Here is an 18,708-nt window from a genome sequence, read left to right as displayed (position 1 = left end):
GATTTTGTCTTTATTTATATATTCATCACGTTCCATATTTTCGTGATTCAGTTATATACACACACACACACACACACACACACACACACACATATATATATATATATATATATATATATATATATATATATATATATACATATATATATACATGCATATATATATGTATATATATAAATACAGTATATATATATATATATATATATATATATATATATATATATATATATATATATATATATATATATATATAGACATACATACATACACACATACTTGAAGAACCTTCCTACTAAATAGTAAAAGTACGTCAGATAAATGTCTTCTCTTTCCAGCTTTCGAGTGCTCCCACGAAGTACCAGAATGTCTTTGCCACCACCTGGATGCCAACTGCTCCGGATTAGGCCTCCGCTACTTCCCTGATATCGAGATTAACATCAACCGGTTGTGAGTACTCGCACATTTTTTTTTTTTTTTTTTGCTCTTGCTTAAAAGTAAGTTGCTCTTGTTGAGTGTTTTCTTTAGTATTTTAGGAATGAGTTATGTTTTTCACCACCTCTGCACCACTTGAAGAAAAATGTTCAAGAAAAAATATTCTTTACTGGTGCGAAAATTTGTTACTGTTTTTTTGTAATTAGATATATATACATGTGTGTGTTAAGAGATTTTAACATGAATGAGTTAGTATTTTGCAAGGCATTTTTATTATAACGCAGACTTACAATTAAATTACTGTAGAATGGATACCGGTGTGCTAAGCTTATTGTTAATATGCAACAACAATAGAAAAAAAGTAACTGGAAGAAATTTACATCATATCAATAATTTATTCATGTATATATATGTGTGTGTGGGTGTGTGTGTGTGTGTTTCCATAGGTTGATTGTTGTGTAGAAGGGATGAATTTCTTAATCTCATTCCCCTTGCCTCTTGACGAATGTCCTTGGAAGAGTTTTTGATATTCCAAAAGCTTGTGACGTCCAGTCTGGACTCAATATACATAATAACGGTACAGCCTCAATTCGGAAGCCCAACGGTATAGAGAATATGTTGCTGCTGACGCCTATAATGACACATATCTTCGGAGGAAGATTAGATACTAGCACATTATGCTGTAGCTAATTGTAAATTTTCCCTGTTAATTTTTTTTGTGCGTAAAAATGCGAGTGAATAATAACGCTTTAAAAAAAAAATTTTCTTGTGAAACAGGCAGTCGGAACAGTAATTTTGTAATGATGACTCAGAATGAAGTCAATTGAATGAAGACCTTATGGAGGTTCCAGATCCTGAGGAACAGTGCAATTCCCAGATACTATAGAATGTTTAATGTAATGTGACTGTTGCCCATTATATTCCAGCATCACTATGTGATCTCTTGAAAATTTTATTGGCTAAGGCCAGGCTAAGCAGGCCCTGCCAAGCTGACTATTATTTTTTTTATACTTTGTGGGAAAGGGAAATATGAGTGAATTTATTAAATAGATTTTGTTTTTGTTTTTGTTTTATAAAATGGTTTACGTCGCTTTGTTTACAGATTTGATCTACCTCATGCGGTAGTTTTATGGACATTTCCAGGAATTATGTATTGAAGAAGGTTATCCCTTCCTGGCAGCCTTTCAAATGGTCTTAAAGTGTAATCTCTTTCTGCTCGTAGTTCAGTAATGTTTAAAGAACAAGTATCGCAGAAGCCATACTCTCCATTCTGACTTTTCTCTGATTATTTTCGTACAACGTAATTTCCCTAATTTGTTCATTTCTCACGAAAATTCTCATTTCGTGAAAATTTTGCTTCCCAAATAAGCTCGTATGTCTAGGCTGGGAACTTCTCTATATCACTGAATCTGTTGAAGCTTTCAAGTATTTAGCTAAAATACAAAACTGAGTAGTCTAAAAGTTTTCGGGTCGAGCAAAACCCTTTCGGTGGTGTCCCCGATCAGAGTAGTCTCAAAGAAATGCGATTCGGCAGCTGTTAATCCAATTTGGACTGGAAATGGAATTGATGGGCAGGTAGAAAAAAAGGGTTTACTTGAATGCCAAACGCAATTTATTATTCATGAGGTGAAATCTCTAACATTCATCAAGTAAGTTCGTTTTAAAGCTGAATGTGTTAGTAATGAAGTTGGTTACGCCACGCTTATTGAATTTCCTGGGTATCCAGGCGGCTGTTATGTTTGTCAGGTGGTTATCCAGTGGCTCATCATATATATTTATTAACTGGCAGTCAAGCTGTTCAGGATGAAAATTCAACAGTGTAAAGTTTATTTATTGTTATAAATGGGCGAAAATAGGAATATGATTTTTCTTCATTTTAATCACTTCTATGATTATTACTTTCGGCTAGGATATAGCATAATTTGGTCCGAGTTAATTACAGTGTAATCGTGGCTTCTTGGTAATGAACTTCGACCAAACTCTTCTGCTTCCCGACAAAGAAAAGACATCTTACAAGATAAATGAGAAAACTGTTGGGAAAAGTAATTCCACCACATTGGCCGTCTTTGTTGCCAACAATAGATATTGCGAGACGATGTGAAAAGCAATACTTCAAAGAACTCAATCAAGTAATAAATGTTGAATTTTTGTGAAACACATTATGATGCCACAAAATCAGCTGCTAATTTTTTCCCAAGTTCTCAGTGCACTGTGAAATGTGCTGTGAGTAAGTTTTATGGACGTCATGAATTCGATTTTTTTATAATTATGTTAAATTTTCTCTTAAATCTTATACTCTTGTATGTGCGCACACACACACACACACACACACACACACACACACATATATATATATATATATATATATATATATATATATATATATATATATATATATATATATATATATATATATGTATATATATATATATATATATATATATATATATATATATATATATATATATATATATATATATATATATATATATATATATATATATATATGTATATATATATATATATATATATATATATATATATATGTATATATATATATATATATATATATATATATATATATATATATATATATAAGAATATTATTCTAACAAAGACAGAAAGACGTCTCTGTCTATGCTAAGGACGCTTCACGGGCAGAGATAGGCTGAGTCTTTTAAAAAAAAAAAAAAAATAACGTCTTTAGCAGGAATAATTAGCATTAGGGGCCTAAACCCAAAAGGAGGGTTTTCACCAAGTAACCTCTAGTGAAGGTGGTCTTAAGCTTCCTTTTTCCCTATTCTATGTTTGGCGATGTTTTGTCAAATTTTCAGACTGCCCAAAGCATAGGCATACTGGCGCTACAGCCGCCATGTTTGACTGGATACGGGTCAGAGAGAGCCTTGAGATCACTCGAGACACATGCATTGTGTGTAACTAATTCTTTGTGCTTGCCCTCTCACTGTTTCATTGGTACTAGTGAGCCGAACCGGCTAGTTTCAAGACTTCTGATTGTCAGTTGCATGAGCAAGCAACCCACATCAACGGTAAGTTTGAAATTTGCAAATTTTCGTCGACTTGCTAGTATCTCTTCCTGATTTCAATTTTCCTTTGTTTCACCACTTCGCCACCATCTACGAGAACATGGTATAACCAATTTACTTTTATGAAGTCTAGTGTAAGAATAATTAATATTGCTTAGCGATACTACTATTCCCGTGCAGTAAGTAGGAATTAGGGAAGGCTAAGTAAGTAAATTTCAGGCAGCCCTGTGTCTTGATCCCATTGTTCGGAAGAGAAATAGCCTGTACCAGTACTAAATTGTGTACGATATACAATAATACAGACATCCGTTGTTTTATAACTTTACTTGAAGCAAGGGGAAACTTGAATGTGTCCGACGTGGGTGAAAGTTCATGTAATTTCCTTGCTATAACCGCACATTCTTTCTTTGTCAGGACCAATTGGGAATTAAGGGGTTTGATGTAATCCATTTGTTGCAGAGTAATCTGTTATCCCATATATTATTTTTCCCCGACTGGCAACCTCATTTAATTAAGTAATTTTCTGTCTTTGAGGTTAACTGTAACTTTAATTGACAGGTTACGTGTCTCCTTGGCGATGCAGGGCCCCATAAATTGCATTAATTAATCAATAAACTCATCAGCCAAACCCCACACATAACATTGGCAATCTAGCCTAGGATCTAATTAATTTAGAGAAAAGAATCTTGAGTAAAAATTAATTACACATTAATTCCAAAGAGAAAAGTCAGATATTTAATTTCATGCTATTCTTCTAAACAAGGGGACAGGACAAGGCATAATAATAATAAGAATACCAGTTTATAATTAAGAAATTAGCATAGTTAGGAAAGTGTGCATTGAGAGCAGTTATAATTAACAATTTACATAACCTGAAAAGAAGCACTTTTGCCGCATTCAGATACCGTGGGTTCTTCATTCCAGCGATGGTCATTGGCAGAGTTAACGTGTCATTATTAATATTTTGCTATTTTCCCCGGCCAGGGATTAATGCATGATATTGATTTTTGAATGAGTTAACTAGAGCACGACAAAGAACGGAGAAAGTGTGCCTAACATGTCTCTCGTAGGTAGGGAACAAAATTTGCGGAGTTCGTTGAATTTCAAAAGCATTAACCACGTACCCCTACGGAGAGGTCCGATCGAGCATAATGGAGTTAATAAGTGTTCAGATAGCAGGAAGCATCTCAAAATCCCATGTCATTAATAGAGCAAACGAACAGCAATAGTTACTTTCTTAATAATTTGCATTTTTTTTTTAAATAAAGTAAATGTAGTTCCGTCAGGACGTCACGAATCCATTTCCTTGTCTTGCTAGTGGCCACTGCATAAGCAGACGGCATTAATTCCGTGAGAAAAAAAAAAAAAAAGCATAGTTCAAAGTAATTTCGTTTTCCATCTCATTAATGTAAAATCCTTTGCATTGTTGGTGTATTTAGAGTAAATCTGTATTCCTGCATTTGCTTCATTCATTTTGTGAGAGGAATTTGAGTGCTTTGAGTGATTCAGTTGTAGACAAATGCACCTCAAGACATCGTGTATTCATCCGCTGAGACTGCCGCTCAGCCACATTTGTTTTGAATTTGCTTTGTGCTAATGGGATTCGTCCAACATTTTGAGAGCCCTAGTTGACAGCTCCCCATGTCCATCTGCCATCTTAAAACCTTTGTTGTTATTGTTTGTGTGATTGGTTTGTAGCACCAGTCACCTTTAGCCTCTGCCTCATTGCCATTTTGGGACTACTTTGTTGTGCGTAGTAACCCACCTCTCAAAATCTTAGCCAGACATAAACTGCGACAGATAGAAACTCGGATAGGGTTCCATACAATAGATAAAAACAAGATATAATTTAGTCAGGGAATGATAGGTCTTAGTTAGGAAATATACAGTATAACAAGTTCCTATACAAATTCACTGGTGTAAGAAATCATATAAAGAAAAAGAACTTATAATTTTAATCATAACTCCTCAGAGTAAGACGTATGACTCGGGCTACCAGGAAAGTTACGATTGCTAACCCAATCCCCTAAGAGAGCCCAAGAAGACGTATCTTCCAATAAGAACCCTGCCAGTGTGCAGTTATAAAAATTTTACTTAAATTTTCTCAGGCAGCACAAATTGGCTGGCTGAATATCTCTCTCTCTCTCTCTCTCTCTCTCTCTCTCTCTCTCTCTCTCTCTCTCTCTCTCTCTCTCTCTCTCTCTCTCTCTGGACAAGTTAAGATTAATTACAGTTAGAAAATTTAACTGTAACTCACCTCTGTCCCACAAATTGATGAGTCTTTTAATTACAATTAGAAACTGTCGGTCAGACTTTTAAAGCAGAAGGCAGCCTTTCCCCTCTGCATGAGAAGGGGTTGTAGCACAGCGGGTACTGGAACCAGACACTCATGAGGGCCTCAAAAGCAACCACAATTCAATTTTCCTTCCACAATGCCACTAATCTGAAGCACTGTCATCAACCAAATAGCTTACATCTCTCTCCCTCCCTTACCTTCCCTTTCTCTCTCACTGATTTGTTACAAATAAAGGGTTCCTAGGAACACTCTGGCACCTTATTGCCACCAAGCAAACAAACTAGAAGAAAAAAGAAAAGTCCTTTTGGTACCTAACCTACACCAGTACCTGAGGATACTGAGTGCCACCAGTGTGACCTTTACATGGCACACCCAACCACAGTGCCACCTTATTGAAAAGGTGCCACATCCCTGAAGAGTCACCCTAAATCTGAGGGACACTTCCTTGCTGCCCAAGTACGTTCAGTCGACCCGGATAGACGCCCTTCCCCACCAGAACCATGGCATCAGAGAATTATAAAGCCTGCATGGAGCTGGGGACAGCAGCAGGTCTCACCGGATTGGACCTCACCACGTGGGACAAGGAGCAGATGGATGACTTGGCCAAGCGAGAGAAGGAAGAAAGACTCGAACAGAGGAATTATGAGGCCAAACAGAGGAGGTATAAAGAAAAACGGAGGGCATATGAAGCCGAGCAGAAGCAGCTGGGAGATGAAAGAGAAGACAGGAGAAGGCAGCATGAGTTAGCCTTCAAAGAGAAAAGGAGCTCAAGCTGGAAAGAGCAAAAAAGGAAAATGCTGAAGCTATGGCTAGACAGCAAGCTTCCAGCCCCACAACTGCTGCCCCGAATGCTCCAATCTCGAGCATTAATTCCCTCATCCCAAAGTGGACTGAGGACGAGCCAGAAGCATGGCTGGAGGAAATCGAGGCACTCTTCGATAACTACAGCACCATCAAGACAGAGAGGGCCTTAGTACTAGCCAAGCACATGGAGGGAAAAGCTAAGGCAGTCCTTCGCTCACTGGAGAAGAGCCAGAGAGGCAACATGGTTGAAGTGCGTAGAGTCATCATGAAGGCCTACGAAATATCCCCAGAGAAATGGAGACAGCAGTTCCGAGGTCTTGCTAAGGAAGTCGGCTGGTCCTGGACTGAATGGGCCTGTCACAAGACCCAGTCTGGTACCAGCTGGTTTGAACTCCTTGTCTTGCACTATGTTTGAGGACCTCTTTAATCGGACCATGCTGGAGGACCTTTACCAATGTGTGCCTGGGTCCCTTGCTGTATATCTCAATGATAAGCAGCCCACCACCCTTGTGGAAGCCTGCTGCAGGGCCGATTCATGGGAAACCTTCAACCAGTCCCACAGCACATCTCAGCTGCGCATAGTGCCACCTGGTTACCTCTCAGGCTCAACTCGCCCGAAGAATGGACTGCTGAGCAAACCTATGTGCACCTACTGTAAGAGGGTGGGGCACGCTGAAGCTGAGTGCAGGTACAAGCTCGGCACCAGCAAGTTGCCGCTCAAAAGCAACAAGACAGCTCCTCCATCCATTTCCCAACCAGCCTCAAAACCCCTCGCCATGGCAGGAAGCTCGGCACCTCAAAGGGGTTCCTGTAAGGATTGTGGCCACCCCGGCCATTGGAATGCCTGATCCCCTACATGCCCAAAGTATCACGTAAAGACTGTGGGCCTCATTGCCTGCGCCCAACATCCACGGGAGTGGGCCAACTTCAGGGGGTTTCTCCGTCTCCGCCAGTGACAGCTCCCAGCCTCCAAAGGAAATGCTCTCCCTGCTGGATACAGGAGCAGATGTCAGTCTCATTGCCGATCTTCAGGTACCAGGTTGGCGCAGACATATGGGAAGATGAGCACTGGACTATAGGATGGGTTGAGGGGAAATCAGCCGACATTCCCACTGTGCAGCTCCAGTAGAACACCCCATGGGGCCCCAGAGAGCATCGACTAGGGGTGGTTGGTTCCATAAAGGAGGGCTGCAACCTCTTGATTGGGAGGGATCTAATGTGGCGTCTCCCCAAGCCGTGCCCTTACGCTGCATGACCTCACCTGCTGACGACAAATCGCCTCTCCACCGCCATGCTATGAGGAGGGCCCCCACACCAAACAGAGCTGGGTAGCATCCCCTGTTTGCAGGAGGCATCCCTATCAGAGGAGGATAAAAATTCCACTCCCGGGGTGAGCACCCTAATGATCACTGGAGCGGCTGCCAAGGTGCCAGAATTGAAGAGTCACAACTCATAGCTGGTCAGCATGGGGATGACGAGCTCCTACCCTTATGAGAAGGGACATTCACCCAGGAGGAGCAACTTAGGGACCTGACAAAAGAAGGCTACCTACTCAAAGATGGCATCCTCTTCCAAGTTTCTCAGGGAATGGAAGAGCCAGCAGACGTCATCCACCAAGTGGTGGTCGGGCCTAGGAAACTGCAGGTCCAAGTGCTCCAACTGGCACATGACGGACTGGCTGGGAGGCCACTTCAGAGTCAACCACACCGCTAAATTGCTGGAGGGGAGGTTTTATTGGCCAGGATGGCGGAGATCTGTGAAGACCTATGTCGCCTCCTGCCCCTCATGCCAAATTGCGGGAAAACCAAACAAAGTGGTTCCCAAGGCCCTGCTACAGAACATAACCTCCATCGGTGTCCCCTTCCAAGATGTGGTGATAGACTTCTACACCCCGAGAGGGGCGAAAGAAGACGAAAACTGGGAACACTCATGTCCTCTCCATTATCAACCAGTTCACCCAGTATCCAGAAGCATTCCCAGTGCACAGCACAAGCTCGAAGAATACTGTCAGGGCTTTGATCTGGTTCTTCTGCCAGTTCGGGTTCCCGGCCATGGTCCAGAGCAATGAAGGTCGGCACTTTATGTCGAGGGAGTTTCGAGATGCCATGACTACCCATGGGGTCACCCATCTTCACTCACACCATATCACCCCAAGAGCCAAGGGATAATCGAGCATTTCCATCAGACTCTCGGAACCACTCTCTCCCTCTTAGCAGAGGAGAACAGGTCAAGCTGGGAAGATAATCTGCCCTACGCCTTGTTTGCCATCTGCCAGGCACCACCAGAGACCCTAGGGTACAGTCCATTTGAGCTTTTGTTTGCCCACTCCACCAGGGGTCCCCTGGACATCTTGTATGAGGCCTGGGCAGAGCCGGAGAAAGCCGCATGGGCAGAGAATCTTCCCCACATACAGCGGATCCTCAGGGTCGCCTGGGCCATCGCTCAAGTGCATGAGGCAGCCTCCCAAGAGCAGGTAAAGATCCAAGTGGACAAGGAGGCCAGGTCTCGCAGTTTCGAGGTAGGAGACCAGGTCCTAGTGCTGCGCCTGGGCACCCTGGAGACCCAGTTTACAGGACCTCACCGGATACTAGCCAAGAGGGACAGCTAAACTACCTGGTGGACTGCGGCAAGAGGAGGGCCAAGTGGCTCCATATTAACCTCCTGAAGCCCTTCAAGGAGCGAGGAGAACCCCAGGAAACCCCCTAGAGCTCCCAGCAGCAGGAATCACCATAGGGCTGGTCGAGAGAGTCCCTCTGCCTGAGACCAACTCCTAAGTGCTGGCTAACCTCACTGTCATTATCCCTGGCCTGGATGAAAACCGGCGCAAGGATGTTTGGACTCCTCTCTGTCAGGGATGAGCTGGGTTGCACCTCCATGGTGGAGCACACCATCCACCTGGAGACTCTGCCCGGCCAATCGCGCAAGCCTATTATCAGGTAAACCCTCAGCGGGCCAAGAGAATAAGAGCTCAGGTGCAACTCCAGCTGGACCTAGGATTAATAGAGAAGAACCGAAGTTGCTGGTCCTCGCCAGTGGTGCTGGCCCCAAGGAGGGGGTTGGGGATAGGCTATGCATCAACTTCAGGAAACTGAACACGGTGACCAAGCCTGAACCTTATCCCCTGCCACTCATAGAGGTATGTCTGGACAGCATTGGCCAAGCCCCTTTCCTCAGCAAGAACGACTTAGAAAAGGGCTGTTGGCAAGTGTTGCTCATCCCAGAGTCGAGACCCCTCACCACCTTCACAACACCTTCAGGTCACTTACCAGTGCAGGGTCATGCCGTTCAGACTCAAGAATGTGCCCAGTTGTTTCCAGCAGCTCATGAATGAGGTCCTGGCTGGCATTCCCAACTGTGTGGTGTACCTTTTTGATATCATCATCTTTGCTCGGACCTGGGAAGAGCACCAGCAAGTACTGGAGCAAGTCCTAGAAGCACTACGCAGGGCCAACCTCGTAGTGAATCTGAAGAAGTGCCATTTTGGTGTGGCAGAAATTACCTACTTAGGCCACATCGTAGGGAACGGAAACCTGAGACAAAGGACACCAACATCCAGGCCATCAGAGAGATGCCATATCCAACCTCGAAATGGGATGCACAGAGGTTCTTGGGAATGGTCCAGTATTTCAGACAATTTATCCCGAACCTCTCAGAGGCGGCGGCCCCCATCACTCAGCTGTTTCGGGGCAGCCAGGAATTCTGTTGCATGCCTGAGTGCAAGAAAGCCTATGACAGCCTCAAAGAAGCCCTCATCAGCAAGCCGGTGCTCAGGACACCAGACTATGATAGACCCTTCTACCTCACCATGGATGCCAGTGACGTCGGAGTAGGGGCAGTCCTGTTCCAGGAAAAGGACCAGATACGCCATCCTGTCACCTACTACTCCAAGAAGCTAAACCCAGCCCAGACAAGGTATAGCACAATCGAGAAGGAGCTGCTGGGGCTGGTCTTGGCAATTAAGCATTTTGAGTCCTATCATGTGGACCACCAATTCCCGCTGACCGTCCTTGTGGACCACAATCCCCTCAAGTATCTCACCAAATTTAGAAACCAAAACAAGAGACTGATGAGGTGGTGTTTGGATCTCCAGGACTATAACTGGACTATCCAGCATATAAAGGGGTACGGACAATAAAATTGCTGACATGCTCTCCAGCCACAAATGTGCCCACCTGTAACCAGTAGTTGCAGAGCCATGAGATCATCCTGGCACTAGTGCCCTCTTGGCACAGTGCCTTACCATCTTAGAGTCTACAGGTCACTTTTACCAGACACATAGTGTGATCTCTTTCTCAGCCACAATGCCCTCTTAACATTGGAGTAGTTCTTCCTTTCCATTTTCCATCGAGCCACAGTAATCACGTGAGTACAGTGACACCCAAACACAGAAATTGTAAACTTACAGTAAAAGAACAATAAAAACGATTGCCCACTTGGCCTAAGACCTGGTGAGGATGGGTTTATCATATGCTCAAAAATCATATCTAAAAAGTACAGGTATAATTGTACGAAAACCTTGTAATGTAGCTTTTATTGTCCTTCTCTCGTGGTCAGGTCGTGCAAGGATCCCTTAGGCTAGGGAATGACCATAAAATGTACTATTAGGCTAGGTATAAAACATCACTCAATTATAGTTTGGATGTCCGGCTTTAAGTACAGTTACAAGCTGTAATATAAAAAAAAGCTCTTATCCTATCTAGAGTTAGGTAGATCCATTGTGGCTATTAGACTGCATGGGACAAATCTGCTGGGGAGAAAAGTGACCAACAGATTCTACATATATACCTTCAGCCTAAAAGCAATAAAAACGATTGCCCACTTTATAAATATGGTGAGGATTGGTCTCTTTCAGCTTGTAATAAGAACATTATTCTAAAAAAGACAGAAATAGACTTTCTGTCCTTCTAAGAGACGTCAGGTCGGCAGAGATAGGCTGGTGGTTTTAAAAAATAACACCTGGGTTCATCTCCCATTAGGGCCTAAACCATAAGTCTCTTCAATTTCTTGTGTGAAGGATGTCTTAAGCTTCCTTTTTCCAAGCATTCTAAAAAAGTTCGGCGATGTTTTGTCAAATATTAAGACTGCCCGGGCATTAGGCTATTAGAATTACAGCTATGTGTTTGGTAAAAGACGACCAGTAGATTCTACATATGAGATATGTGAGACATATATATATATATAATTCATTGCATGCATTCTTACTGTTTCATTGGTACTTTTGTATCCAAACCAGCTAGTTTCAAGACTAGTGGACAATGATCATCAACTTTTGCCTAAAAACCCAAACATTGTTAAAACAAAATATAAATTTTCGTCGATTCCTATGATGTTTCAATTTTCCTTAGGATCTACCACTTTGCAGCTTTAGTAAAATGGTATAACCAATTTACTTTTATGAAGTCAGATAAGAATAATTCATATTGCTGTGACACTAACCTTTCCTTCTTCTAAGTAGGAATTAGTAGCATAAGTGCTAAAGCATGTTCTCGATCCCATTGTTTGAAGAGAAATCTGTGCCAGTACTAAACTGGGCCATGGATATACGGGTGTAAACATCTGTTGTTTTATAACTTTCTGGATAAGGGGAAACTTGACTGTACGTCCGATGTGAAATTCATGTAATTTCAAAAACTGTTCTTTCTTTGTCGCGACCAATTGGGAAATAAGGTGTTGGTGTAATCCATTTGTTGCAAATAGTTATCCCATATGCTGTTTTTCCCCGACTGGTGACATTTAATTAAGTAATTGTCTGTCTTTGAGGTTAATTGTAAAATTGTCACTTAAATTTGTAATGTATTAATATATAAATTGCATTAATTAATTAATAAACTATCAGCCAAATATATATATAACAATATATATATATATATATATATATATATATATATATATATATATATATATATATATATATATATATATATATATATATATATATATATATATGTATATATATATATATATATATATATATATATATATATATATATATATATATATATATATATATATATATATATATATATATATATATATATACATACATATATATATGCATGCATGCCATTTTTGATATCCACAACGACCTACTGTATATCCTAGTGGACAATAAGGGAAGCAACTTTTGCCTAAAATCCAAACATTGTTAAAACAAAATACTTACGATATGATGTTTCTAAAGGATCTAAGCAGCTTTAGTAAAATGTATTTGCTTCCAACAGATATATTTCATCATATAACTCATCCCTTTGATTCTTCTGTGGCATTCTTGCAAAGCATGTTCTCACTGGAACCTCTGTGCGTTGGTTCGAATCCCCAGATGCACAGTGAAAACTGCTTAGCTTTAATTCGGACTGGATGCAAGCTGTGATATACATAAAAAGTGCGAAAATTGAGAATTTAGTTTTTCAAGCTATTAAAATACAAATCCTTTGCCAAAAAATTACCACAAAAGCATGACTGGTTTATCACATCACCATGTTCCCGACACCTATCCAACTCCCCCCAAAAAAAAAACTTTTATGGTCTAGTATATTTTCTAGATTAAGTTAGCATCAGGTTTTGCTAGTTGATAATAAGTTCGTCGTAGCCAGATTTATATTTAGGACTTCTTAGGGCTTAGCAGATGTTCTAAACGATGCATCGTAATTCATAAACTTGTGCAAGATTTCAAAGCGCGTACTGTAGTCCTGAGTTCTTGTCCTTCGCATCTTGCCTCTGGGACGTTAGTGTTTATTATCTATTCAAAATATCGCTTCGGTAAATATTTTGAAAAATTTTCCAGCAGTGTTTATTAAATATTATCACAGGGTTGATTATATATTATATATATATATATATTACATGAATATATATATACCCTCTTTCAATATGTTTTGTTAAAGAGGATGACAGCATCATGGAAATGATTTTATATATATCTTCTCAATTCTTCTTATCATTTTCTTCTCGTCAGGGCTGATATTTGCTAATAACTGGCCGATGTTCATAGTCTGCATATATAACTGGTTTCTTGAATTATGAATTTTATTGCATAAAAGAAATCGAAGTTAAATATGGCGTTTGATTGCCGTATATATTTATGGAAGTCAGGATTTGTCGCATTCTCGTGCAGAATCTTATATATTGTTCTAAGGGCGCAGCGGATATTATATATATATATTTATATATATATCAGCAGTTCATTCTCAAGGAAATCAAAAAAGTTTTGGTTGTAATGGGTTGTTTTAGATTTAGCTGGCCAAAAATGGGAATAAAAGCACTTAAAAGAAAGAAGAAGAAGAAGATATTGTCAGATATATATATTTATATATGTCCCGGGTGTCCCATGTTGTGATACTGAATTTTCATTGGCTACCTCATCCCTTTGATGATTAAACCGTTCCCAGAGGTCGATGCTCACACTGGACTCTGCAGATGCACAATGGAGACTTGGCTCAATCGGATTACTGGGGAAGGTCACTGTCAGTAGATTGGGGCTAATTGTGATTGGTTTGTTCATCTGGCTCTAAACGTGCTGGCTTTGCCATATATGCCACTGTCAGGAGGAGGACGTCTTTTGCGTGGTGTTGAGGCTGATCCTCTTTTCCCATGTGACCTCCAAAAAAATGGTCTAGTTTAGATTAGTGCAGATCTGTTACGCTTGTCAATAATCTCCTATACTGACGATAATAAACGAATAGCCAGATTTATTCTTAGCGTAATTATGGATGGCACCTTCCTGAAACGTGGCATCGTAATCTTCATAAAATCTCAAGATTTCACACGTCATCCCAATGTTGGCGCAGGGCATTTCTGAACAGTGTTTTTGTATTGGTCTACCAGTTGGTTTTCTTCATTTTGCATTTTCCAGCAGTGTTTATTAAAATATCAGGCAGCTTGATTATTTTTATTAAATTATAATAATAAATTTTTAGGGTTATTATTATTACATTTTTATTCTGTGACATTATTATTATTATTATTATTCTTTGTATTTTATTATTACACTATATTGTAAAAGTAATGACGTCTTCAAGGGTTTTGTTAAAGAGGATGGCAGCTCCTGCTGGTAATAATTTTATCAGGTCTTCTCAATTCTTCTTATCATTTTCTTCAATGTCCCGGTTATAATTTTAATTAAAACCTGGCCTGAATGGTGAGAGCTATCGGTTTCAGAATTATTCATTTTATTGCGAAAAGCGTCTTCATCAGGCTCTTTAATTGCTCCTCTTGGAAGGACATTTGTCGTACTGGATTAGAACGTGTTGTTCTAGGTTTTAATAAACAATGGGTATTCCAATCGTATCAGCAGTTCATTCTCAGGAAGGGTATTGACAAATTGTTCTGGTGGAAGTTGGGTTGTATAGACCTAGTTTATGGTGTCCCTTCCCATTCAGTTGAAAGGGCCTGGATTCGATCATGAAGTGAGTCAGAAATTTATTTCTGTTCCAAACGTTCTTGTCGATGTTGATTATTTCTATCTTATTCACTTAGAAACTGGGATAATTCAGATGAAATGCTGTCAAGATTGGGGCATTGCCTGATTGGTCATTTCCGGCCACGCTGGTATGCAAGCCACTTCAGTTTGAGGTAATTCCTGCATGGTGTTCAGGCTCAGGTTCCAACTCTCTTTTATGACCTCCAGGGGCGGAGGCGGCGGTGGTCTGTCGCCTTATCAATAATTCCTAACTAGGCCTATGTTCAATCAGATGTGAGTCAGAAATTTATATTCTTATATGATTATGGATGGCACCTTCCTGATATGGCAGGATATATATAAAATCTCATCATGGTCATCTCAATGTATATAAGGGCATTTCTAACAGTGCATTTGTATCAGAATATGTTGGTTTGATTATTATTATCCTACTGCATTAGGTTGTTATTATTATTATTATGCTGGTCTTATTATTATTATTATCAAATGAATTTAACCTTTTCATATCCTAATACGACGTTTATATATATGGTACTATATATAGAGCTTGCTATATCCTCTTTGTATTTATATATATAACATATTATAAAATAGATATATATCTTCATATTGGCAGTGGAGGAGGTCCTGCTGGTAAAAAAAAATAATCAGTTTTTTTTCTTTTAGATGCATTTTTGTCATGTTAAGTGATGGTTAATTAAAACCTGGTTCCACGTTCTAATTCAGTGGATTGCTGCTTCCTTACCTTCAAGTTTTTTTTTGTTTTGATGTTTTGATCAGTGAGCTGCCGTTTTTCTTTGGCACAGTCTCTGGTAGGCACATGCCCAGGTTCGGCAGTGTTTTGTATAAGGCAGGTTTTGGAGTCGCTCGTTGGTCGAGTTTTTGAACATCAAATTGGAAGGGGAGGCAAACGATCACGGAGCAATGTTCGATGGTGGAGTCTGACCATACTGTGGTCATGGAAGACCACATGCTCATCTTTTTCTTCAACCATGCTGGCTCTGAAGGTGTCATCAATATACTCCATCGGGATGATTCTGGTTGGTGGGGTCTTGTCCCTGTTGCCCATGAAGGCTGTCTTGGTGACCCGATGGAGGATGTATGTTTGGTATTTTATTTTTGTATGCCATGCTGTGGGTGGATTTTTGCCGTTTTTGTTTAAAGCTACTTTTTGTTTATAAATGCTAATTGGGATGTTTAATTTTGCTTAGTGCTGCCTTTTGGCCATTAGAATTATGTTTTTGTTTTTCCAGACCTGATGTTCGTAAAGAGGAAATAAATTAATATCGATCATTAACTCCTCCCTTTTGTTGTTTTCCCTTTTGTTTGGGCTTCTATCTGAACTCAGCAGAGGACCCCAAACTGTGGTCATCAGGAAGAACCTGGTCAAAATAGCATTCAATTTCTTCGTTAGCTGGTACTTAGTGACAGGAATCTGGCTCTGTTTTGGCTAATGGGTTCCTGGTTTATGGGTTTTGACATTCCCGTATATGTAAAAAAAATTCGTAATCCCCTTTTTTCTTTTTAGGTGAAGGGGTGTCACGTTAAGTGACAGTCTCGATGAACTGCTGGTTGGCCTTGTTCCCTAATTGTCATCTACCTTCAAGTTTTTTTGTTTTGATGTTTTCTGTCAGTGATCTTATCCAAGTTCTTCAGCTCATCATCGAGTCGACTCTGTCTTGTTCCTTTGCCGAAGCTGACATTGAAGCAGGGTCCTTTTTTTGAGTCGACGTTGGATGGGTCATGAGCATAGAATAGTTGGAAGGTAACAGACCCTCTTTTAAGCATGTTTTGTTAAAGGTGGATGGACCATCAGTGGAATTGATTTTACCATGGTCTTCTCAGTTCTTATTATTTTATTCCGTGAGGCTGATAACTGGCTGTTCACGTCTGCATAAGGAACTGGTTTCTTGAACTTTAATTTTGTTGCATAAAAGAAATCTGAGGCTGTCTTGGTGACCCGATTTTTGGAAGTCATGTTTGTATTTTATTCTGCCTGCTGAATCTTTATTTTTCCTATTTCTTGTTTAAAGCTACTTTTGTTTATAAAGTTAATTGTTTCATTCTCAATTTTGGGTGGGCTTGTTCTTTTGGAACAGGTTGTTTTACTTTGTTTTTATCTTTTGCCAGAGCCTGACTCACGGGGTTGTCAATATTATAAATAAATCCCGGGTAACCCATGTTGTGAGGGCTTTTTCATTGTTTTCCCTCCTTTGTTTGTTGCATCTGCCTGGTCATGACAAACCGTCCTCCCAGAGGTCGATGCATAACTGGTCTCTGCATGCGGACGTTGGAGACTGGGAAGGTAGTATGGGGAAGGTCACTGTCAGTAGATTGGGGCACCACCTGATTGGTTTGTTCATCTGGCTCTGAAGTGCTGGCGGGCGGCACCCTACATGCTACTGTCAGGAGGAGGGACACCTCCTGCGTGGTATTGAGGCTAGGTCTCTCTTTTCCGATGTGTAGGGCCTCCAGGAGGCGGAGGCGGTGGTGATCTGTCGCCTTGTCAATAATTCCTATACTAGGAATTATGTCCTTTCGGGTTATTCTAATATTGTGGATATTCTTAGCGTGATTATGGATGGCACCTTCCTGAGCGTGGCAGGAGATCTTGGAAAATCTCATCGTGGTCATCCCAATGTAGGCGCCAGGGCATTTCTGAACAGCGCATTTGTATTGGTAGACCACGTTGGTTTTCTTCACGGGGTCCTGCACTGCAGGGGCTAGGTTGTTTTTCATGATCAGGCCACTGGTCTTCTTGCTTTTGCGTTTCGTAAATTACAAATTTAAACTTTTTGCAAGGTCTGTATGGGTGAACAACATGATACTTAAAGAGCTCATGGTATTTCCTGTGACTTTAAAAGAGTCTCAACAAATTATACAAGGGCACATTAAAACTGGTACCATTTGTCAATACTCCTATGTATGCATTTTGCGATGTCCCGGTTAGAATACCCATTGTTAAGTAAAACCTGTGCCTGAATGGTGAGAGCTAGCGTCCAGGGAGATACAAGCTCATTGCGATCAGTGCCTTCATCAGGGGAACTCTCTCACACTGCTCCTCTTGGAAGGACACTTACACTGGATTAGAATGTGTTGCCCAGGTTTTAAACCATGGGTATTCCAATCGGGACATCGCAAAATTCATACTTAGGAGTATTGACAAATTGCCGAGTCAGGAAGTTGGGGAAAACGCGCTGGTATGCAAGCAGTTAGCTTGCCCAGGTAATTCCTTGAGTGTAGTTGCCCTCAGGCTCCAACTTCTTTTATGGCTTGTATCGCCTAGTGGGCAGCACCCTTGCCTTTCAATTGAAAGACCTGGGTTCGATCCTGATGTGAGTCAGAAATTTATTTCTGTTCCACACGTGATTGTGTGTTGTTTATTTCTATCTTATTCACTCAGAAGGGATAATTCAAATGAAATGCTGTCAATTGGATCATTGCTGAGTCAGGAAGTTGGGGAAAACACGCTGTTATGCAAGCAGTTAGTTTGCCCAGGTAATTCCTTGGGTGCAGTACTCCCAGGTTCCAACTTTTTTATGACTCATATGGGCTAGTGGGCTACCCCTTTGCCTTTCAACTGAAAGGCCTGTGTTTCAATCCTGATGTGAGTCAGAAATTTATATATTATATATATATATATATATATATATATATATATATATATATATATATATATATATATATATATATATATATATATATATCTATAT

General features: G+C 40.4%; 1 protein-coding gene across 1 annotated transcript in view; it reads left to right on the top strand.

Moving 5' to 3' along the window:
- Positions 1-18,708, top strand: part of LOC136833126 (G-protein coupled receptor GRL101-like) — a 692,174-nt gene that overhangs the window by 467,378 nt on the left and 206,088 nt on the right. Inside the window, exon 10 of the mRNA XM_067094785.1 lies at positions 336-447. Coding sequence (XP_066950886.1) covers positions 336-447 — 112 coding nt within the window. The remainder of the gene's footprint in view (positions 1-335; positions 448-18,708) is intronic.

The sequence above is a fragment of the Macrobrachium rosenbergii genome, chromosome 51 (genome assembly GCF_040412425.1).
Source record: "Macrobrachium rosenbergii isolate ZJJX-2024 chromosome 51, ASM4041242v1, whole genome shotgun sequence".
Taxonomy (NCBI): Eukaryota; Metazoa; Arthropoda; class Malacostraca; order Decapoda; family Palaemonidae; genus Macrobrachium; species Macrobrachium rosenbergii.
This window is presented reverse-complemented; position numbering and strand designations above follow the sequence as displayed.